This window comes from Hemicordylus capensis, chromosome 3 (assembly GCF_027244095.1).
Source record: "Hemicordylus capensis ecotype Gifberg chromosome 3, rHemCap1.1.pri, whole genome shotgun sequence".
Taxonomy (NCBI): domain Eukaryota; kingdom Metazoa; phylum Chordata; class Lepidosauria; order Squamata; family Cordylidae; genus Hemicordylus; species Hemicordylus capensis.
The window spans coordinates 251965182-251988823 of NC_069659.1; the positions used below are offsets into that span (position 1 = coordinate 251965182).

Below are 23642 nucleotides of genomic sequence, written 5' to 3' on the forward strand. Positions count from 1 at the left end.
AAGACCATTTACGAGGCCATGGAAGTTTAAAGTAAAAATCATTGCTTTCTCTCTGTGATGAAGAAAAATGCAGCCTCATGGAATCAGCTCAGACACAAAGGGCTCAGGTTACATCAAACCTATAGTCTCCATTGTTAAGCTTCCAGGCATCCTCCAACAACATTTTATATGTAAAGCCTGCCTATCTGCCTGATTTGCAGCCTCTGTGTTCCTTTGGTAACCAGGCTAACCCATTGGTCTTAGTTGGAGGGAGGGAAAGCAGAAGAAGCCCACATTTTGCATTCCTGTTCGTGCTTGCATTTAACTCCGGGATTTCTCCCTCCCCTTCTGGACTCCCCCCACAGAATTTTACCAATCTGTCACAACCCTTCTCCCCCACCAGCGCTCGCAATTGCAAATCACTTAAATGGCAGACCATACTGAACACAACTTTCAAACTACCCCCCACCCCATTTAGCCTTGCGGAAGATCAGCAAGACAAGTTGCCAAGCAGCGTTTTCTGCTGACACTTGGCATTCTGTTAGTTCACCCAAGTCTCCAGTTCCTTGCAGACTGAGAGACTCTCCCATTGCCTTCAAATATTTTTGGAAATTGACCTGGCAAGGAGCGACCTGCTCAATAATTCAGCAAAGTGGGGGTGGGGATGCGTGGAGAGAGAGAGAAAAAGAAGCAGGGGTTTTTTTGGTTGGAGATAGTCACTCCTGCTGTCAGCCCCCTCCCATCTGCAGGCATGGCATAGGGCGAGTGTAAGGATGCATTAGGACAGTCTCGCGGAACTGATCAGACCCACCTTGGCAGGAGGCAAGAAAAACAAAGTGGGGAGGGTGCAACGGCTGGGTTTGGGGTTAGGTAGGCAAGGCATCCTCTTCTGATCTCCAGCGAAGGTCCCTCCCAAGCTGCAGGCTCTTTCTGAAGCTGATCAGTGCCACTTGAAGTTTAAAAAACAACCCACGAAAGTGTGGGTTTGGAAAAAAGCTGCATTATTGGCAGTGGCCCCTCTACATATCATGGGAGAAGCATCCAGGCATACCAGAAAGCTTGGGTTTCCCCCCAAGAAAAAGTCACCACAAATAGACGATTTTTTCATCCCAGACATAATTCGGGCTAAGCTACAGTCCACAGCAGGAAAAAAGGTGTGTAAAAGCAGGAAAAGTGTGTGAAAAAACAGGGGGGAAGCAGAATCATGTGTGAACTGGTCCCTGATAGCCCACTGCAACTTCAGGGTCAATACAGCTGATATGTGGACTCTCACTCTCCATTCTGGAGGAGATGCGAACTAAAAGCCATGTGTGCAAAGGTCCTAGGTAAGGCTGGGCAAGACTCCTGCTTTAAATCTTGAGGAGCTGCTGCCGGTCACTGTAGACTATACAGAGCTAGATGGACCAATGGTCTGACTGAGTATAAGGTAGTTTCTAGGGATGTGTATGGCACTGGTTCGAACAGCAGATTGTTCCGCCGGTTTGAAGGTGGTGTGTGTGTGTGTGTGTGTGTGCTGCTTTAAGGGCAGGGGAGAGTGCACTTACCCTTCCCACTCCTCTTCCCTCACCGACACTCTGATTTTCCAAAGTCCATGGGGCAACAGCATACCTCCCTGCCACCCCATTTGCCCCCATTGTCCAGAAATAAGTGGGAGTATCTGGCACGCCTGGGCGGGCATGTCACATCTGCCGTGCACCCACCCCTGCTGTGTGCATGCCCGCGCCAGTGGGGGAAGAGCAGTGGGAGGGGTAAGTGCATTCTCCCCCCACCCTTAAAGTGGCACCCCCTCTGCCTTTGAACCTCCCCTGCCCGGTTCCGTGCATATCCCTAGTAGCTTCCTGTGTTTTGATGTTCACAAGAAGAAAGGCTCTAGTTGCAAAACAGCCACATTCTGCTGCTTGACTTAAAATGATTTATTTTTCAAAAACAGATATAAATACAATGTAAATAAAATAATATGCAAAATACTTAAAAGATACCATCAAATAAATGCAGAAATGATCAAATATATACATGCTACAAAGACAATAAGATAGCTTTAGACAACACACACACACACACAGAGCTCTGTATGCATTTTTTCTTTATCACATTAGATCAAAAACCCATTTGATTCAGAAATAAAACCAGAATTATAAGTAGCCTGCCATCTTTCTGGTCTCCTATAGTTAATTTTACTTCTGTCAATACAATTCAAAAATGGTAAGCATGTTACCAGAATTATGTATGACTGTGAGTAGAATTTGGAGGTTGACTTTGATACATGCTGACAATTTGTATTGAACTACAAGATCCCTGATCTTGTGAAACCATGATCTAATTAAAGAGCATTTTTTGTTCTTCCAGTTCTCTGCAATAAGATGTTTTTCTGCTGTTCCTAATTGTAAAATCAAACATTTTATACCACCTAACAAGTTTAGATAATCTATATATAATTTAATAAAATAACCTTTAAATCTAGTTGTTATTGATTATTTGTTATAGATTTTAAGTATTGCAGTACCCTTAACCAGAATTTTTTTTATCCTTGGACAACTATACCACATATTATCCTGCCCAATATCACCACATTTTCTCCAGCATTACTACTACTACTACAAATAAATAGTTATATTCTGCTTTTCAACAAAGTTCTCAAAGTTTTGAGAATAGAAAAATAAATTTAAAAAAATATATGTTGCTTCCCTGTCCCCAAAGGATCTGCAGTCTAAAAAGAAACATAGATGACAGCAACAACCACTGGAGGAATGCTGTGCTGGGGTTGGACAGGGCCAGTTGCTCTCCTCCTGCTTAATATAAGTGAATCACCACTTTAAAAGGTGCCTCTTTGTTCAGTTAGTAGGCATTAAGGATGAGTAATAAGGATGAGTAATCATTAAACATGTATGATGATTGGAGTGGTATGTTCTATACCATCTAGTAGTCATCATCTTTCTATTTACAATAGTTCTCTAATATTCAAAGATCATAATTTAAGACAGTTTTGATTCCATTTTTTTTCAACATCCCAATCCCAAAACTGTATCAAAATCTAATTTCTATCCCCCCATGTAATTATCGCTTTTTAGTTCTATACATGTATTTTTGTAACAGATGTTTTGTAAAGAGCAGATATTAAGCTATTGTAACAGAAAACATTATTATGATATTGATTTTCAAAATCCATTGGTTTTCTGCCCATCTCAGAAGTTTTCAAACTTAGTATTGCTCCTAATCTGAAAGTATTCAAACCAAGGTGTTTTTCCTTCTATTAATTTTTATCTAATCCCTCCTTAGTGACCGTATTGTCATTCATTTGTTGTGAAATCAATGTAAACAATTGCTTTTTTCACAAGAATTTTTTTTATGTTCAATCCAGGAGTGCAAAAAAGTTATCACAAAAATATGACAAGTTATTAGCTGGCTTGGCTTTAAAAAGAATCCTTTTAAAGCTTTTCCCCATGGAGTCCTGGTTGCTCCTGGGATTTGTAGTCTTTTCTGAAGCTGCAGCCGTAGTAGGGTTTGACTTAAAGCAAAGTGGCCCCCTTGAAGTGGGCTGAAGGGGGCCAAGACAAACCATGGCCCCTTTGGAAGCTCCTGAAACTTTGCAAAGACCTGGTGGCTATCACCATATCTTGTGGCAGTTTGAGGAAATCATCCTAAACTAAAGTCCAATTTGTGCTCCGGTGGCTAACATACTGGACAAAATACACAACTGGAGGTCCCTTCACCTCCAGTTTTGCTAATCAAACGTCCGAACCTGGGGAACTACAGTTAAAGGGAAAAATGGACCCACGGTTTCCCTCCACAAACTCCATTGTCACCTTCAGTTATTCTTAGGTTTCATTGTCCCAACCTCTGATTTGCCTGTACATTCAAATATGGTACATTCAAACATGATGCTGCTGTTAGTCTCCTCCCAAGCTGGAGTTGAGGGAGGAAGCTCCTCCCTTGCTCCGGCTGCTATTGGCTCCGTGGGCTGTCCTTCAGGAAAGAAGGAAGCCCTCACAGCCAGGTCCCCCAGCTCTCTGCAGCCTCGCTGACTGAACCTTTTCCCCAACCTGAAAACTGTGAAAATGCTGTTTCATGAGAATATGCCCATTCTGAGTAATGCCCTTATTCTTTTGTAATGGCATTTTTGTGGTTGTGCAGTTGCACAACTAACATTTCTGCAAAAGTACTAGGCTTGCGTTCTATTGCACAGTATGTGAGCTGGGATATATGCAGAGTTCCTGTATGTATGGACCGCTCTGTGAATTGAGAGAGCAGGTCTGTGTGTGAAGGGGGTCTATTGTAGTGATGTGCCCGGACCGGTTCGGAGGCTATTCTACAGGCCTCTGGACTGGTCCGGGGATGGTTCGGAGGCTGGTCCGGGGATGGGCGGTTCGGGTTCGGATGGATTGGGGTGGGGGGTTCCATTAAGGGCAGGGGAGGATTTACTTACCATTGCAAGCAGTCATTGCAAGCAGTGGAACATCACATCATTCTCATCAGACAACTTGGGCCTGTAAAAAAGTGCTGGTTCATGGCAAATGCACTGAGGCCTGAAGTTCCAGCATTTTCATTTAACTCGCAGGTATGCTGCAGAGATTTTTTTTAGTTTTGAAAATAACCAGGCATGCTTTGAGGCAAGTTTTCAAAGGGCACAAGTGTCATCTCTTTGTTTATGCTAACACCTGTGTGTACCAATTTTGTTTTGAGCACTGATTTCTCTTTGTGTAGGTGGTATATAAAAAGGTATATAGGGAAAAAATAAGAGACAATGAAGCTAGGAAGGCTGAACTTAAAGGTTAACATTTTATTTTATGAGACGGATAAACCAGGCTGCAATCTGGGACACGGTTGAAGAACAAAATTAAACTGGCCCCAGAGACTAGGATTGCTGCACCTTCACCTGGGCCCTTCAGTCTATAGGTCCCCACCCCCACACCCCACTACCCATCATAATAAGTATTTTACTATGACTGGCTGCAATTGGTATGCCAGCTGTGACTCTGCTTGTAAAAGTTGGATCTAACCTCAGTCACATATGCTTTGGTGACAGCCCTTTTGGATGACTACAATGAGCTCTAGGTAGGGCTGCCCTTGAAGGCAGTTCAGAAGCTTCAGCTGGTCTAGAATGCTGCTGCAAGATTGCCCATGAGTGTTAGTTACTTCACAAGTATCACACCCACCTTGTGGCAGTTTTATTGATTACCAGTTTGCTTCTAGACTAGATTCAAAGTGCTGGTCCTGACCTTTAAAGCACTAAAGAGCTTGGAGCCGTGGCACAGCTGTCCTCTTGTAGGGGAAATTGGGGCAGCCACCCCAAGTAATCCCCCATTTATCGCCTGCATCATTGCCCCTCCTGTGAATTGTAATCCCTCACCTGCCTGCTGCTGCTCTCTGGTGCCTCATTGTCCTGCCTTATAGGCAGAGGCACTCTTACTCCTGGACTTCAGGGCCAAAGTCCAGGGCCTCCACAGCCCCTGCCCTCCAAATCCTCTTTAGTCTGTCTGGGTGGTGTGGTCACTTGGTGGAGCATGATGATGCTTAATTTGCAGGGGAGGGGGGGCCTCCAAAGCCCTTTAGGTCTAGTGTCAAGGTCTGGCCAGCTGCTAGGGAAGTTCACGAAGCAAGCGGAGCTGCTGAAATCGGATATGGCTTGGCTGAACGCTGTCGGCAAGGAATGTTGACGAACGTTGATTCTCAGCAATGAGTAGGAGGCTGGAGCTGTGATTTATGGAGCAAGCCGAGAGCTCCCAGCTGGTAGGAATTCACGGCTTGTCAGCCCTCAGCAAGAGGCGTTTGCTCCTCCTAACTAATTGCGTTTTACGTCTCGTGATCCTGCGCTGTTGTGGAGTCATTGGTGTTTCATCTTCTTCGCATTGGTCCCCCACGCCTTCTGCTGACTCTGGTTGCCATGCCTGCTCTAAATCATTAGTTGGATCTACCACAGCCGTTTCATGAACGCTGACAGCCGGGCTCTGCCCCTCAAGCACTCCTGAATCGGCTGGAAAGTTGACAGCTTCCCCTTCCTCCTTGCTGTCGGAGCTCGAGGGCATGACATCTAGACTGCAAAATTACCTAGGTGCACCTCTGCTTATAGACAGACTGTGCCAGAGATTTAAAGTGCAAAGCAGCAGTGGCTGGTGAGGGAGCACTCCCTTGCCAGCCCTGGGCATGATCTGCAGCACTTTAAAACCCACCACAGATTGCCTGCGAGGTAAGGTAGAGCTGTGAAAAGTGGGTAGGGGGCATGGCCCAGGCAAGAATGCAAGTGTGCGAGAGAGAAAGGCGATGGCCGTCCAGCAGTTGTGTGAGATTGTACCACAGAGAAGCACACTGCAGCCAGTCCATGCAAAGAGAGGCTTAAATGGGCAGAGCAGCGAGGAAGGCTCACCTTCCTGCCTGCTCAATAGGTAAAAGTGGTGTGCAGGGCAGGCAAACAAGGGAGGTGGGATTAGTCCAATGCCCATCCTCAGCCTCACCCTATGAGCAAAAGCATTGAGGAAAGGGTGCATGAATGAGGCGGTTTTGGCCCCACCCCTGATGTTAGAGTGAGGAGTGTGGCCTGCATCAGGGGGCATAGCCTTGGGCCTTTCGTCTCCTTGAGCCAGGGTATCTACTAGACAGCGGGGCCCTCCACTACACATCTCAGGCCCTGCTTGTGGCCCTGCCCTTGACTCAGGCTGATTGGTGGGAGGCAGAGACAAGGCCTTTTCAGTTGTGACCCCTCAGCTCTGGAATGCCATCTCAGAATGAACTTTGCCATGCTTACTCCCTCAGCCTGTTCATGAAACACTTTAGAGAAGCTTTTAAAATTGTTACTTTCATCTGTTCTGGTGTGGTTTTAGTGCCACCTAATGGAGCAGCGGGGAAATGACTTGATTAGCAAGCCAGAGGTTGCCGGTTCAAATCCCCGCTGGCATGTTTCCCAGACTATGGGAAACACCTATATCGGGCAGCAGTGATATAGGAAGATGCTGAAAGGCATCATCTCATACTACATGGGAGGAGGCAGTGGTAAACCCCTCCTGTATTTTACCAAAGAAAACCACAGGGCTCTGTGGGCGCCAGGAGTTGACACCAACTCGGTGGCACACTTTACCTTTAGTGGGGTTTTATTCTGAGTTTTATTTATTTTATGCCATTTTATTTGTTGTATTGTTGTGAGCTGCTTTGAGCAGTATTACAGGGCAGGGTGGGATATGAATATTTTAAATAAATAAATAGAATAAAAGACTGATTACATATATATTGACTGATCTTTACAGAGGAAAAATGTAAACACAGCATATTTCCGTCTTGATGAGATACCATTATTGATCTGTTAATGTACTATATACAAGTTGTTGGATACTCTGTTGAGGGTAGTCTGTCTGAATATCCTCAGTTAAATTTACATAAGGACAGTATTAACAGTCGCAAAACCCATTCATATTTTACTATCTGACTCTCTTCACCTTTCTTCTCTCCCACAGTTAAAACATGTACTAGGTGTGGATGGCCGAGTGACTCATGACATGAGAATGCTGGAATATATTCTTTGTGATATGTGTGTTTAGGCTGTGGTGATGATATATGATCTAGCACAAAGGAATGTGTTAAAATTGGCTTAAAGGTTTGTGACACAATTTTCAGTCTGCAAATTCTTGCCTCCAGACATGTGAATGTATCACATACCTTCTGAAAGGGAGAGGGAGTTTGCAAATCTTCAGGGAACACAGGCTTACTTCTTAGACAAAAGCAAAACCTTGCTAACTGGAAAAAGAGGCACCTTTTAAAGCAGGCCTGTTCAATCGGCCCTCCTACAGATGTTGGCCTACAACTCCCATAATCCCTGGCTATTGGCTACTGTGCCTGGGGGTTATGGGAGTTGTAAGCACCTTAAGTGGTGCAGTGGGGAAATGCTTTACTAAGAAACGGAAAGTTGCTGGTTCGAATCCCTGCTGGTACTATATTAGGCAGCAGCGATATAGGAAGATGCTGAAAGGCATCATCTCATACTGCGTGGGAGGAGGCAATGGTCAACTCCTTCTGTATTCCACCAAAGAAAACGACAGGGCTCTGTGGGCGCCAGGAATTGAAATCGACTTGACAGCACACTTTACCTTTAGTCCAAAAACAGCTGGGTGGCCTAAATTGAGCAGGCCTGTTTTAAAGTGATGGTGCTCTCACATTTTGCAGGAAGAGAGAAACTGCCTCTATTTATCCTGATAAGTTGAACATCCTTCCAGTGGTTGTTGCTGGGGTCCCCCTTGTGTTTCTTTTCAGACTGTGAATGATGGGAGTTGTAGTTCAGCAATATAGAGAGCCAGCATGGTGTAGTGGTTAGAGTGCTGGACTAGGACCGGGGAGACCTGAGTTCAAATCCCCATTCAGCCATGAAACTAGCTGGGTGACTCTGGGCCAGTCACTTCTCTCTCAGCCTAACCTACTTCACAGGGTTGTTGGGAAAAGAAACTTAAGTATGTAGTACACCGCTCTGGGCTCCTTGGAGGAAGGGTGGGATATAAATGTAAATTAATAATAATAATAATAATAATAATAACAACAACAACAACAACAACAACAATAATAATACTCATCTCATAATGAAAGACCCAGCAAAAGGTGCACTTCCAAGTAATTATAGACCGATAACCTGCCTGCCAACCATGTTCAAATTAATAGCAGATGAAGTCATGCAACACTTATTAACTAACAAACAGCTTCCAGTTGAACAGAAAGGAAATTGCCCGAACACCAGAGGCACAAAAGACCAGCTGCTGATTGACAAAATGATTTCAGAAAATTGCAAGAGAAGAAAAACCAATCTAAGTGTTGCATGGATTGACTGCAAGAAAGCCTTCGATTCATTGCCTCACACATGGAAACTAAAATGTTTAGAAAGAACTGGTGTCAGCAAAAACATTCAGATATTTATTTAAAAAAGCAATGAGCATGTGGAGTACACAGTTAACAATCAATGGTGAGACACTTGGGCAGGTTAGCATTAGAAGAGGCATTTTCCAAAGAGGACTCACTATCCCCTCTGTTTGTCATCGCCATGACCCCACTTTCACAAATACTAAACAAAACAGGCCTCGGATACCAAACATCTAAAACATCAAGTAAAATCAACCATCTGCTGTACATGGACGATCTGAAGTTGTATGGAAAGTTCCAGTGAGAAATCGAATCACTGCTAAACACTGTCCGTATATTCAGTAGCGATATAGCAATGGAGTTTGGACTAGACAAGTGTGCTGCATTAATAATAAACACAGGGGTGTAGCAAGGTTGGGGTGGGCCCAGAGACAGGATTTTAAAATGCCCCCACCTCACTGAAGCTCAGAGTGATAACTCTCTCTCTCTCTCTCTCTCTCTCTCTCTCTCTCTCCACACACTTATGTGCCACAATAGAACATCGTCCTAAATTATTTTTTTAAAGGTTTGTAAATTGTGGACAATGCAAGTCATTTAATGGTACTAGGGAAAGACATGCTGTACTGGTAGCTCCAGGTCTTAACAATCACATCAGTTTTGGAGAATGAATACAACTGAAGGAAGCCCGGGCGGGTTCGCGGCTGGGAGAGGCAGTCATGTGACTTGCCTCTGGGGGCCCCCCCAAAGCAGTGGGCCCCCAGACTACTGTCTCCGCTTGCCCTATTATAGTTACGCCCCTGAATGAACAGAGGAAAAATAAGAAAAACAGAAGGAATAGAACTGCCCAATGGAAGCAAGATCAAGAACCTGGAAGAGAAAGAACCTTACAAATACTTGGGCATTCTCCAGGCTGATAACATCGCACACACTGAAGGTAAAAGAAAAATAGGAAGTGAATACATCAGGAGAGTTAGAAAAATCCTCAAGTCCAAACTCAATGGCGGGAACACCATACAAGCCATAAACACCTGGGCTATACCTGTTATCAGATACAATGCAGGAATAATAGACTGGACCCAGGCAGAGCTAGAGACGCTGGATCGTAAGACCAGGAAAATCGTGACCATCAATCATGCTCTGCATCCCCGCAGTGATGTAGATAGGTTATACCTCCCTCGCAGCTCAGGTGGAAGAGGAATGCTGCAAGTCCATCAAACAGTAGAGGAGGAGAAAAGAGGCCTTGAAGAATATATCAAGGACAGTGAAGAAGATGCACTTCAAATGGTCAATAACGTGAAACTATTCAACACCAATGAAAGAAAGCAGGCCTACAAGAAAGAACAAGTCAAGAACCGAGCAGAAAAATTGAGAAATAAGCCCCTGCATGGTCAATATTTGCACAATATAAGTGGAAAATCAGACATCACCAAGACCTGGTAATGGCTTAAGAATGGCAACTTGAAGAAAGAAACAGAGGGTTTAATACTGGCTGCGCAAGAACAGGTACTAAGAACAAATGCAATAAGAGCAAAAGTAGAAAAATCCACAACAAACAGCAAGTGCCGCCTTTGTAAAGAAGCAGATGAAACAGTGGACCACCTGATCAGCTGTTGTAAAAAGATCGCACAGACTGACTACAAACAAAGGCATGACAAAGTAGCAGGGATGATACACTGGAACATCTGCAAAAAATACAAGCTACCTGTAGCCAAAAATTGGTGGGACCATCAAATTGAAAAAGTGGTAGAAAATGAAGATGTAAAAATATTATGGGACTTCTGACTACAAACAGACAAACATCTGCCATACAATACACCAGATATCACTGTAGTCGAGAAGAAAGAAAAACAAGTTGAAATAATCGACATAGCAATACCAGGGGATAGCAGAATAGAAGAAAAAGAAATAGAAAAAAATCACCAAATACAAAGATCTACAAACTGAAATTGAAAAGCTGTGGCAGAAAAAGACCAAAATACTCCCAGTGGTAATTGGCGCCCTGGGTGCAGTTCCAAAAGACCTTGAAGAGCACCTCAACACCATAGGGGCCACAGAAATCACCATCAGCCAATTACAAAAAGCAGCTTTACTGGGAACAGCCTATATTCTGCAACGATATCTATAACAACTGACAATAAAATTCAGCCATCCCAGTCCTTGGGAAGGACTCGATGTCTGGATAAAACAAACCAGTCAATAACACCTGTCTGACTGTGTAAACAAGAAATAACAACAACAACAACAATATCAATATCTGGAGACCCAAGTTTGAGGACCCCTGGAGTACATGAAGAAAGGTATAGTGCTTCCTATGGAATACAAAATAACAAATAAAACTTGCTGAGGAGTTTTTAAAGGAGGTTTTTTTACCCCTGCTAACTGGGCAAAGAGGCACCTTTTACCATGGTGATTCTCTTTATTTAGCAGGGGGAGAGTAACTGGCCCTATCCACCCCCAGCACAGTACTTCCAGTGACTGTTGCTGGTGTGTGTCTTATGTTTCTTTTTAGAATGTGAGCCCTTTGGGGACAGGGAACCATCTTATTTGTTTGTTATCTCTCTTTGTAAACCACCCTGAGCCATTTTTGGAAGGGTGGTATAGAAATCAAATTAATAATAATAATAATATAATAAAGCAGACGACAACAATTGCATCAGAGTGGCCTTAATTCCTTCAGAATACACTGGTGGATTCAAGATTCATGGGCAATGTACCATTACAACATACACTCTTGTATGGTTCCTTCCTTTAGAAATAATTCGGTGTTATTTAAATGGCATATTTATGAGAATGTTTATTTGCTCAACCAGAGTAATCTTTGGCAATGCTTAAATGCCTTTGAAATCAGTGGAATTAAAATTAGTCACCTTGATATCAGTTGGAATGAAGCACTAACTAACTTTAGTTAGACCACAGCCCGAAATATTGACGTTGACTTCAGTAAGATTATTTAAGTGTAAATGCCCTGAAGTCTGTGGACTCAAAATGATTTTTGGAAACCAGTTTTTTCTTGTCAAATGTCTAAATCCAAGAAAGCCTACTCCAGTTTCTGAATTGTTGTAGAATTCCTTGAAACATAAATCTTGAGTGCCTTCCACAACTTTGAGAAGTGAGTTTGTTGTAAGAAGTACAACACTACAAAACCCTCCACTCAATAGATAATCTAACTGAATTTAAATTTAAATTCACCTCTGCATTTCTGTTCTGTCTTCCAAGATCTGTAAGAGGGTGAAATGATACTAGATATGTCAATAGAACTTGCTTTTTGTTATATTCTCAATGCAACTACATGTTTTTTCACTTGCTGTTTTGTCCCTAAAGGGTCTTTATAGTTCTTGCCAACATGTCCTATTTTTGTCTGATTAAAGATCTGTTCACATTACTGTATTCAAGGGTTTCCTAACACTGGCACAAACAGATTTATGCTTATTTTTGCAGTTAGATACACATCGTATTCTTCTGCATTCTTTGCATTCTTTTTAAAGACATGGATAAAGCCATGGATTAAGGGAGCCTTGGGATAATACTGTAGCCTCCTGCCTGCTAGACAAAATGAAAGGAAACTGAAAAGTCCATACTTCTCCACTATTGTGAATTGGTCTAGGTGATATATAAATGTGTGTTGTTGACTGTCACATAAAACCAGGACAGTGAATGAAGTTATTTAATGTTAAATGGTGTTTTGGTATTGGTCATACCAATATGATGATGTTGGCATTTTTAGATTACTGCAGTTTTATATTAAAAGTGTGTGCTAGAGCTACTGAGCTTTCAGATGGGGTTTAGTTTGCATTCTGATCAGCCAGGTGTGCTTGTCTCTGTGTGTGTGTGTGTGCACACACACACACACACACACACAGAGTGGCGCTCTTACCCCTGGAGTTCGGGGCCAAAATCCAGGGCCACCACACCCCCTGGGGGCCCCAAAATCCTCTTTGGGGTGTGGTCACTGTTGGCCCACACTGTGCTGGGTGGCCGAGTGTGATTATGACCTGTGTTGGGTGCTTTAGAGACAGAGTGGGGTATGGGGGAAGAAATATGTGGGATGGGAATATGTTAAATTACATGTTGAAATGTTTCTGCTAATGCATATTTGTATAAATATACCTGTTTTATATTCTTACTTTCTTGTGCGTTCAGTTGCTGTTTTTGCCCTCAAGGACCCATGTCTTAAAAATACTGTGTGTGTAGGGAGGAAGATGATTAACTTGCAGTGGGGTGGGTGGGCTTCAAAGGCCTTTAGGTCCAGCCTCCAAACTTACCAAAATGCACCTCTGCGGGGGGGGGGGGGAGTATTCTGCTGAGATGCAGCAAGTTTCCTTTTGCCTTTTGAGTAGAAGCCAATTTGACCTTCTGCCTCGACTCAAACTGTACTGTTTTGCAATATGTCACTGTAGCTTAGAAAAGGCAACTGTGCTGCTGGTAATGCAAGGTAGAAATGTATTTCTTTTAAAAACTCTTTTTAAAATCCCAGTGCTCAAGCTGCTCTGAATCCTTGTAGACAAATGATTTTTAAATTAACACTTGCTTCACTGTGCCCTGTATTGTTTTATAATATTTGCACACCCTTTTAACTCTGCTGGCTTGTCCCAGGGCATGGGCTGAAAACACACCATGCAGTTATCTTGTTGAAGCTAAGCAAGTGTGGGTCAAATCAGTGCCTACATGGGAGACTGCTTGGGAACCCTAAATATGCCCCCTTAAGGTCCATCATGAGGGAAAGACAGGATATAATATAAATTTAATAAAGAAAAGTATGCCACAAGAGATGTGATAGTTTCAGGAAATAACAGGAAAGAACTAGAGAGCCAAGGATTAAGCCAATATTTAGTTCATTACTTTTTTGCCAGTGGTGGTTGACTTCTCAGGTTCCCATTAGTCTGCGATAAATAAGAAATCCAATAGATTGTGGCAGAAATTACTTGGGGAGTTGGTGAATGAACCAGCTCCTTCCTTTCTGTGTTGCTTCTTGATATACTGTACAGGTATAGCCAGTGTGTTCCATCAATGTTGTTGAGCATTAGGAATTGCTATATATTTTATCTGTCTTCCATGAAGGATTTTCAGGCAGAAAACATCTGTGAACAATGTCAGGTCTTTATAACTAGCATTTTGTCTTTAAACTAAGAGGTGATGTACTGGAGAAAACTACCACAGTAATCAAGGGATTGGGTTTTTAAAAAAATAAAACCAACAACGTACCATATTTAGACTATTCTAAACCAAAGTTCCAGTTTAATAATGTATGTACGTAATGTATGTTGTTATGTGACTTTGCTGCATTCAATTTCATTTGTAACCCTCTGATCTCTTCACTGAATCCTTAAGCCAAATGCCTTATTGCATTTAATGGATTGTCCTTGTCAAAACTATCTCACACTGAAGACACATTAGTGAGTGAAAACGGTCCTCTGAATAGGCAACAGCTGTCAACTCCCTGCTTGTTAAGACTATGTGTCATGAAACATTCTTCTCCCCATTTATATGCCACATGGACATTACAGATAATCTCCAATGATACGATATTTGAGTCATTAGTGAAAGACAGATTTCTCTGTCAGTTGACAAAAAAGTAAAACTCTGTATTGTTCCCCACAACTTTAGGATTTTCTATTTCTGGAATAATCACATCTTTTGTGGAAGACATGCAATTTTTAGAAATGCGGTGCATTCAGCATAAAAAGCCCTCTGAGCCACTATGATTGTTTTTAAAGAACAAAAGAGGGCTGCAGGTTGTTCACTTACTGTAATTTTGGACATTCAGCTCCATCCCAAAGAAACTGAAGCCTGTAGCAATATATTTGGCTGGTTATTTTGAACTAACATGTAGAATTTAGTGTTCAGCATCTCTTTCTCTTTGCTGTACACATCTTTGCCTATTTTGTCTTTCTTTCCTAGTTTTTCTGATTGCTCAGACCATCTGTGACATCATACTTCAGATTTTATTTTAGTTATCTAAAATAATTTTAGCCCATCTTTTGGTCTTAGTCATTAATGCACTAATCATGCCAAACTGAGGAGTAGTTTCATTTTTCTGAGTCTTGGTTTGGTTCTTTTCATGTATTAATGATTGTGCCACTGACATATTTATTAAGGCTGTGAGTTACTGGAATGATCAGAATCAGATCAAATCAGATCTGATTCCGATTGAGTGCATTGGTTTGCCTGCAGGTGCCCACATCAAATTAAACTGTATTGGGAGCTTTATCTGGTGGCAGCATTGTCGGTTCTTCTTCTTTCTTTTAACTTCAGAAAGTTTCTGCCTTTATAAATAGTGGTAGTAGAGTTTTAAAATACTGCTTTTCTCCCTGGCCCATAATGCTCTGAAGGAGGAAGTAATGGCATCACTAGGGAAAGGATGCAATATCATGAACATCGTGAGGTGGCTACCAGAGAGGATAGTGAAGTTTTAGACTCCACTTCTGCTACTTGTTGAGGGATCTTTTGTATCTTTTTGTATTAGGAGAGGAGAGCTGGTCTTGTGGTAGCAAGCATGACTTGTCCCCATAGCTAAGCAGGGTCTGCCTTGGTTGCATATGAATGGGAGACTTGATGTGTGAGCACTGCAAGATATTCCCCTCAGGGGATGAAGCCGCTCTGGGAAGAGCAGAAGGCTTCAAGTTCCCTCCCTGGCTTCTCCAAGTCAAGATAGGGCTGAGAGAGATTCCTGCCTGCAACCTTGGAGAAGCCGCTGCCAGTCTGTGAAGACAATACTGAGCTAGATAGACCAATGGTCTGACTCAGTATATGGCAGTTTTCTATGTTCCTATGTATCAGAGTCAATTAGATTGGACCCTCTGGGGAAATTTTGTTGTCAGACCCTTCCAATGAAAAATTGCTTGTTATGGGTTTGAATATTAGCCCATTGGTTTGATTATCAGCCCAATCTGATGCATAGCTTGACCATAGTAGAAGTAGTACTATTCAGCAAGTTATGACAAGCACAATAGTCACTGGGCAATATCGATCAGAAAGCACTGTGAAGAGCAGAACGAGTCCACAACCAATATTTGTGCTGCTTTTTGGTGATAACACTGAAGTTCAGCAATGCCCGTCTGTGAGTTTCTCATTTGACTTACTCATTGAAGTCACCCTGTAGGACCTGAATCTTCTGTGTGTGCCCAGTTATTGATCTAATGGGCGTCTTGCTTACATAAGCTAATTTCCATGCATGAATTGCCTTATTTGGGCTGAGAATAAAACAATATTTGTGTGGTGCAAAAAAAGATTATGTGGACACTAGTTGAGCAAATTTCACAATTCATTTATTCATTCATTCATTTCTATGAAGTACTCAGAGTGTTGTTTGTGGGTCTTACCCCACTTTATCCTCACAACTGTAATGTAACATAGGCTAAACTGAGAGCTTGTGATGGGTCCAAGTTTTCTTAGTGAGCTTTCGCTGAGTGGAGATTTGAACCCAATTCTGAGTCCAGCCTTCTAGCCACTACTCCACACTGTCTGGTATAATTATAATAGACATATGCTTGTCTCTGTAAAATATATTAGTGGAATTCAATGAGAAATGAAAAAGAACTATCTCTTTTCTTTTCAGTGAACTTTGACCATTTCCAGATACTTCGAGCAATTGGGAAAGGGAGCTTTGGCAAGGTAAGAGATCAGTTTGTAATATGGAGTGGGGTGGAAGATGAATTAAAATACCTATTCATAGATAGCTTTAATTTACTGAGAAGAACTTGAATATTTTTCTGATTTCCCTAGGATCTTTTTCTGTCAAGAAGCTTAAGGTCACATTTTTAATCTTGCAAATGATTCTCACCTAGTTTCATTCAACTCTTTCTAAATGAAATAAATGAATAATATAGAATTCTTTATATATTATGATGTATAATATATATCAATATCATATCAAATGTTGATAATAACAGAGGCTGCTGTGTCTTCCTTTTTTACAAGAACACTGGAAACCAATCAGTTTCAGTTTTAGCTTCTCCCTTTCACCTCTCCCCAGCTCAAGTTATGATATTGAACGTGATTGTTTGTTTATTTATCAATCATATTTTTATGCCACTTGGTATGTGTATGGCATTGTACAAAGTTTAAAACAATATTTAAAAATCAGCACAGATTAAAATACATGAAACAAAACAGTAGCATAAAACAGAAATAAAAACAGTAGCATAAAAAACTATTAAAACATATTATTAAAATTCTGCCATGATGGTTGCTTTGAATAGACTCTCTAGAGTTTGTTTGTGTTTAAACCTCTTTTGCAATGTTGGTGGTTTTCACAGTTTTTTTACAGGGCTATATTCCATTGTTCAGTTGGGTTTTACATTTCTTTGGCTATCTGTATTATATTTAGTATGCATTATCCTAACAGTAATGCTCATGGAAATCTCAGTTTCTTCTTCTACTTTGTGTACAGCACAACAAATGATGAAACCAGCAGCAGTAAAAGTCATACTGAAGTAAGAATTGGCTCAGAAGCGAATTGCAGGGGGTGGGGTGAAATGAAGATTTTGAAATGTTCAAGATGCAGAAATGCATAAAACTGGATAAGAAATCCAGAGGATATTGAATGCCCTCAAACTCTTTTAGAGGTGTGGGACATGATAGCACGTCCCAAATACTTGAAGGGCTTTCACATAAAAGAGGAAAACTAATTGTTCTCTGCTGCCGTAGAGGGCAGGGCTAAATCTTAAGGGGCTCAAGTGGCAGGAATGTAGATTTCAGGGGAACATTATCAAAAACTACTTAAACCTATGATCAGTTCAACAAGGGAACCAGTTACCTACAAGCAATTACCAATGGGAATGGCCGACTGTCACAGTCCAGCACTGGTGTATGCAGGAGAAGACAAGCAAAACTACATTTTTCCTGCTTTTCCTTTATTTTTTCTACTGCTTCAGCCAGTAAACATTTTCATTTCTGTGGCTCCTGCCACCACCAAACAGTCTTCAAGAACTAAAAAAAAAAAAGGTGGGGGCAGGGATGATCTATAACTTTATGTAGAGTGGGATAGATTGAGGTGGGTAACTTAACAACCCACAGAGACCAGAGTGTATCAAAAACAAGTGAAGGATTTACTTTAAAAAAAATATCGGTGTGAAAGAGAAAGATATTAAAAAGATGCTCCCCCCCCTTCTTTTTTCAATAACAAAAGAAGCAACAACAAAACATATGAACAATGGGTTGTAAAGTAAGGGGTAAAAGCATCCATCTACAACTAAGGAAAAGTAGTTTCCTGTTTTAGTTAGTTTCCATAACTAATTAAGATCTTGCAGTTCTTCCATTGTTCTCCAGTAACTCTATTCAGTGCGCTCTCTCTCGCGCGCGCGCTCTCTCTCTCTCTTTCTCAATGACTGCTTGAGCTCTGACTTCTATGTCCTAAAAGTTATTCCTCCCTCCAAGTCTTAGCCAATCAAGACAACAGTGTTGGTTTCGTTTCTTCTTATTCTCTTAATTTCTATTTTGCCTCTTCTTAGGTTTCAGTTGTGCCTGGCCTTGGGTTTTTGTTTCTTTGGCTGATGTTTTTAACTTTTCTCTTAAATAGGCAACCATTTTACAACTGAACCCAAACACAGCCAAACATAAGATAGAAGAGCTTGTTCTCTTTCTTCACATGGGCTATCTCTCTCTGGAGGTTTTCAAGCAGAGGCTGTCACAGCCACCAGTTGGGGATGTTCTAGTTTGGAATTTTCTGAAGAACATTGGACTAGATGGCCTACTAGGACCACTCCAGCTCTATGATTCTATTTTTGGATGTTCTAACAAATAAAAAAGGACCCTCCTGTGTTCTCATTCTGAATGCCAGTTGATAGTCTAAATCTAGCGCCAGCTCTAGGTTTTTGTGCACCCTTGGGCTATCATTAGATCTTTTTTGCGCTACCTCTTCCAATCAATGTTCTTTTTTTTTTAGCTTTTCCCTTTTAACCCACTGTTTTATCCTTTAGTCACACCTTATCTTGTCTTTGACCCCTCACTCCCTGTACCTCTCTGTTATACCTTTTGGCAGACAGAATACTTGCTTTCTACTTTTAGTATGTGTCTGACATCTCTTTTCTCATATAGACTGTGCATTTAAATAACCCTTTGGTAAGACCTCCATGGAAGTAGCTTATTAATTTTTATTGCTTTCTAACATATTGCACCGTTCATCATCTTGTGCCCTCTCCCCTGACCGGCTGCTTGTTCCTTGCTGTTGACCATACCCGGGCCCACCACAGAGGGTCTCTCCCCTCCCCTAGCCAGTTTCCAGAAGTCAGGGGCCATCCTGGCTGGTGTGCTCCATATAATGAATGTATCCGATGCTGTTACACACTTTCTCCCCGCTTTTCGACTTGTAAATAGGGAGCACACTCTGAGGTCAGTGAATGTAAAACAAATTGGCCTATTCTCAGCTGCTTTCCTACAATTATGGAATTCCTTCTGCTCCGACACTTGTCAAATCCTGAGCTGAAGGTTGAATGTGACAGCACAGCACTCCACGTGGAAGCTATTAAGTCTTTAAATCTATTTTTCACATGGATGGCTCCAATAGTGTGGACTAGGGATGTGCAAAATCTTTCAACTGCAAAATGTTTTGACTTGAAATGGACTGTTTTGAGTGTTTTGAGCTCGAAACAGAATGCTCTCTAAATAAAGGGCCTGTTTTGCACTCGGAGCAGAACAACTCTGTTTCGATCGAAATGTTTTTATTTGTCGAGTGCCATGTTGGAGGCCTGTTTTTCACTTGCTGGTTGGTTTTTTGGCACTGGTTTCCAACTGGTTTGTGATATCCTTGCTCCTTGGTTGGCATGTTAGCATTCAAATCAAGTGTTGTCATTGGCAACTGTGCTCCCATTGGCTGGGTGAGGAAGGGGTGGAACACAAAATGAGGATATTACAAAATGTATTCAAAGGGACTGGAAGGCAGAGAGAGCCCTTATCTTGAAGAGGATACATCAGGGAAGAGGAAGGTAAATTTGATTTTGTGGTTTTCTTTTCTCAGCACTGAGTATAATATGCTGTGTTATTACTGCTATAACTATGTGGTTTTGTTGGATCTCAGATTGACAAAGGCAGAACTTGGGTGCCTGCCTTCCTTGAGTTGTGGTTTGTTTTGTTTGTGGGATAGTGTTGAGGTGAGAAATAGACTGTGGCAGCGCTCTCTCTCTCTCTCTCTCTCTCTCTCTCTCTGTAATATTTCTTGGTGATTGCTGTGATAGACTCCATGTCTGGCCTTGAGACTAATTTGTGTTTCACTCACTGCTCCGCTCTGCTGCTCTGCAATCTGCATTGCAAGGTGTACAAGTCAAAATGTGGCTGGAATTGCTAAAGTTGAGCTTATGGCTCTGCTTGCTTATGGCTCTGCTAGTTGAGCTTATGATATAGGGTCCTATGGGGGTCTGTGGGAAAGGTTAATTATTTTTAAAATGACCTGCTTGTCCATTTCTTTTGAGAGTTGGGTGGTAGGTAGCGTGCATTATGCCCTACCACACAACCCACTTTGGTGTCCCTAGGAACTGTGCAGTGGAAACAATGGGGTGCTATGAGTTTTCCCATTGTTCCCTATGACAAAAACACTCAAAATGTTTCGAGTTTGTTCAGTTGAAACAACTGGTCTGACCGGTTGTTTCGATGAAACATTTCAGCCATTTGTGTTTCATTTCGAGCTTGAAGCAGAATGCAAAATCCATTTTGTGCACATCCCTGGTGTGGACAGCCTCATAGCCAGTTCTTGTGCCCACCAGGAATAAACAGAGCTGCCACAAAAACACTAGCCCAGTTCAGACATAATGATAAATCACAGTTTACACTATGAGAATGAGGCTTGCATGCTCTCTCTTCTCCTCTTTTCTTGTCTTACACACAAGGAGAAGACATAAAGTTCTGGATGGGGTTACACTCCCCCTGAAAGATCAGCTTGCGAGTGCTGCTTACCAGCTTCAGATGATATGTCAGCTACGCCCATTTCTGGAGGTAAATGACCTTAAAACAGAGGTGTATATGTGGTCACCTCCAGACTTGATTACTATAATGCACTCTACATAGGACTGCCTTTGTACAAAGTCCAGAAACTCCAGTTGATACAGAATGTGGCAGCCAGTCTGGTCTCTGGGACAACCTGAAGGGACCATTAAACACCCATTTTAAAATACTGCCTATATGTTTCCAAGTGAAATACAAAGTGTTGGTTATGACCTATAAGGCACTGAGTTGCTTGGGTCCAGGGCACTTAAGAGAGCACCTTCTCTATCATGAGCCCTGTCACCTATTAAGATCCCCTAGAGAGGTCCAGTTATGGTTGCCACCAGTTCATTTGGTGGCGATTCGGGACCGGGCCTTCTCTGTGGCTGTCCTGGGGCTTTTGAATATGCTCCCTGTCAAAATAAGAGCCTTTCAATCTCTGTTTATTTTTATGAAGACCCTCAAGATACACCTGCTTTCTCAGGCTTCTAACTGAAATAAATTTTAAAGTGTTTAATTGTTTTTATCCCATGAGATTGTTTTACCTTTTTATTCTCTGAAATTGTTGTAATTATTTTTACACTGTATTATATTTGTTGTGTTTTGGATTGTGTACACTGCCTCAAGATGCACATATTAGGTGGTTTATTATTATTATCAATAATAATAATAATAATAATAATTTGAAATAAAGAATCCATTTGCACTTTAGAACAAACTGCAGGTCTGCATACATACTGTGGTTTGTTCAAAGGTATGATTTAAGAAACCAGGATATGGTTTTATCCTGGTTTGTTTTCACTAATAATGATAACAAACCATAGCTTCCCTAAGTTTGTATGTGATATTGAACTGTGGTGATTAAATAAATAAATCATACAATAATCAATATGGTTTTATCCTATTTTTTTAAAACTGATACATAGAACAAACCATACTTCTCCAAGTCTCTGTGTAATATGGAATTTCAGTTATTCTAAAGTGAAAGTGAAAACTTTAGCTCTCTATGGCTTGCATCAGAGAGAAGCAAAGGGGAGCACGTAGGTCTGCAGCTTACAGAGAGAAAGTCTCATTGACTGACCTCTTGACTAATGAAGCACTTGCATAAAAAGCTAGCGCAAGAAGATTGCATGGTTGCACTAAAAAGCCAGAGAATTGTGCAAATTGCACAAAAATTTCATTTAAAACAAATGAGGCATGCCACGATTGTGCAAGCATGCTTGCAGTAGTGCAACACTAGTCTGGAATACAAGCTGTGGCACTAAATCAAGTAGCTAGTGCAACAGCTTTGGACTAGTATGGCATCGTTCCACAACTGCTTCATTAGGATGTCAGCCACTGAGCTGATATCAGCCATTGGAAGTTACCTCTGAGTAGACATGACTCGGATTGTACTATTAGTGATATTTATGGCTTAAACTTAGAGGTGGTTTCATGCCTCTGCCATTAAAATCACCACCTGCCATCTTCTGATCAAAATCCAGACTTACAAAATAGGCTACTTTTGGAAAAAATGACTTGGCCATATCTGATAATTCTAATTTTGACAAGCTGTTATCTCCTATCAGTCCCTGATTAATGTATTTGAAACCAAAATGCACTGTTCCTCTGCTAATCCAAAATAATCAGGAAGATTAAAGTAAAAGTGCGAAATGTCTTGGAATCAGCTGAGCCCCAACATGCAATTTATTCAGTGACTCATCAAATGGGTTACGACTGATATGTATGAGTTGTTATTTCAATTACAATTGTGTAACCTTTTAATTCAGTGCCCAGTAAAGGAGCTAATGAAATGCAATCTGTGGGTTCAGGCATGTGTCAAAATGTGGGCCAAACTCTTCTTCGTAAACTTTAATGGTGTGCTACTGAAATAAAAAAGCACTGCTTTATCAAAAGCACACACTTAAGGTTTCTTTTCAACCCAATCACTTGCACATTTACTCTGAAGTGAGTTCTACTGTGCTCAATAGGACTTGCTCGCAGGTTAGAGACCCACCCCGGGGGTAAGTTTTTTAAAAATAAAATTTTTGTTCACAATCCCCCCAGACAGGCCGGGTGTGTGTGTTGGGTCTAGAGTTGAGCCGAACCAGGGGTGGTTTGGCTCAACCCCGAGTCTTTGAACTGGTCTGGTTTTGAACCCGTTTGCACATCCCTAGTTGTAGTTGGGTTGGAACAAAGGCTAGAGCAGGACAGATTGATGGGGCAACAAGCAGAATGATGGGAGAGCAAGGCAGAAGACTTGAGTTGAGGCAGAAGCAGAAGTACAACTAGAGTAGAAGAGTTGGGAGTAGGCTCTAAGAGGAGCACCCAGTGTTGTCCCAACAAAGGTTGGGCTGGAACTGAAATGCTTCTAGAAGAGTTGGAAGCTCCCCCCGTTCCTAGAGCTAAGTAGGTAGAAGCTTGCTTCCCCTTCCTCATTTGACTCATTGGGAGGGAAGATCCATGTGGCTAAGTGCATAAGAACAGCCCTGCTGGATCAGGCCCAAGGCCCATCTAGTCCAGCATCCTTTTTCACATAGTGGCCCACCAGATGCCGCTGGAAGCCAACAGGCAGGAGTTGATTGCATGCCCTCTCCCTTCTTGTCACTCCCCTGCAACTGGTATTCAGAGGCATCTTGAAGGCTGGAGGTTTCCTATAGCCCTCAGACTAGTAGCCGCTGGTAGACCTCTCCTTCATGAGGTTATACAAATCCCTCTTAAAGCCATCCAGGTTGTTGGCTGTCACCACATCCTGTGGCAGAGAATTCCACAAGTTGATGATGTGTTGTGCAAAAAAGTACTTCTGTTTGTTGGTCCTAAATTTCCTGGCAATCAATTTCATGGGATGATCCCTGGCTCTAGTGATGTGAGAGGGAGAAAAATTTCTCTCTATCCACTTTCTACACACCATGCATGCATGAATGAATGAATAGCTTTATTAT

General features: G+C 41.8%; 1 protein-coding gene across 2 annotated transcripts in view; it reads left to right on the forward strand.

Annotated features, from left to right (window-relative positions):
• The window catches only part of STK32C (serine/threonine kinase 32C), a 307311-nt gene that overhangs the window by 176867 nt on the left and 106802 nt on the right, over nucleotides 1–23642 (forward strand). For both annotated transcript variants that reach the window (XM_053311068.1, XM_053311069.1), the window contains exon 2: nucleotides 16364–16419. In XM_053311068.1, the coding sequence (XP_053167043.1) occupies nucleotides 16364–16419 (56 nt within the window). The remainder of the gene's footprint in view (nucleotides 1–16363; nucleotides 16420–23642) is intronic.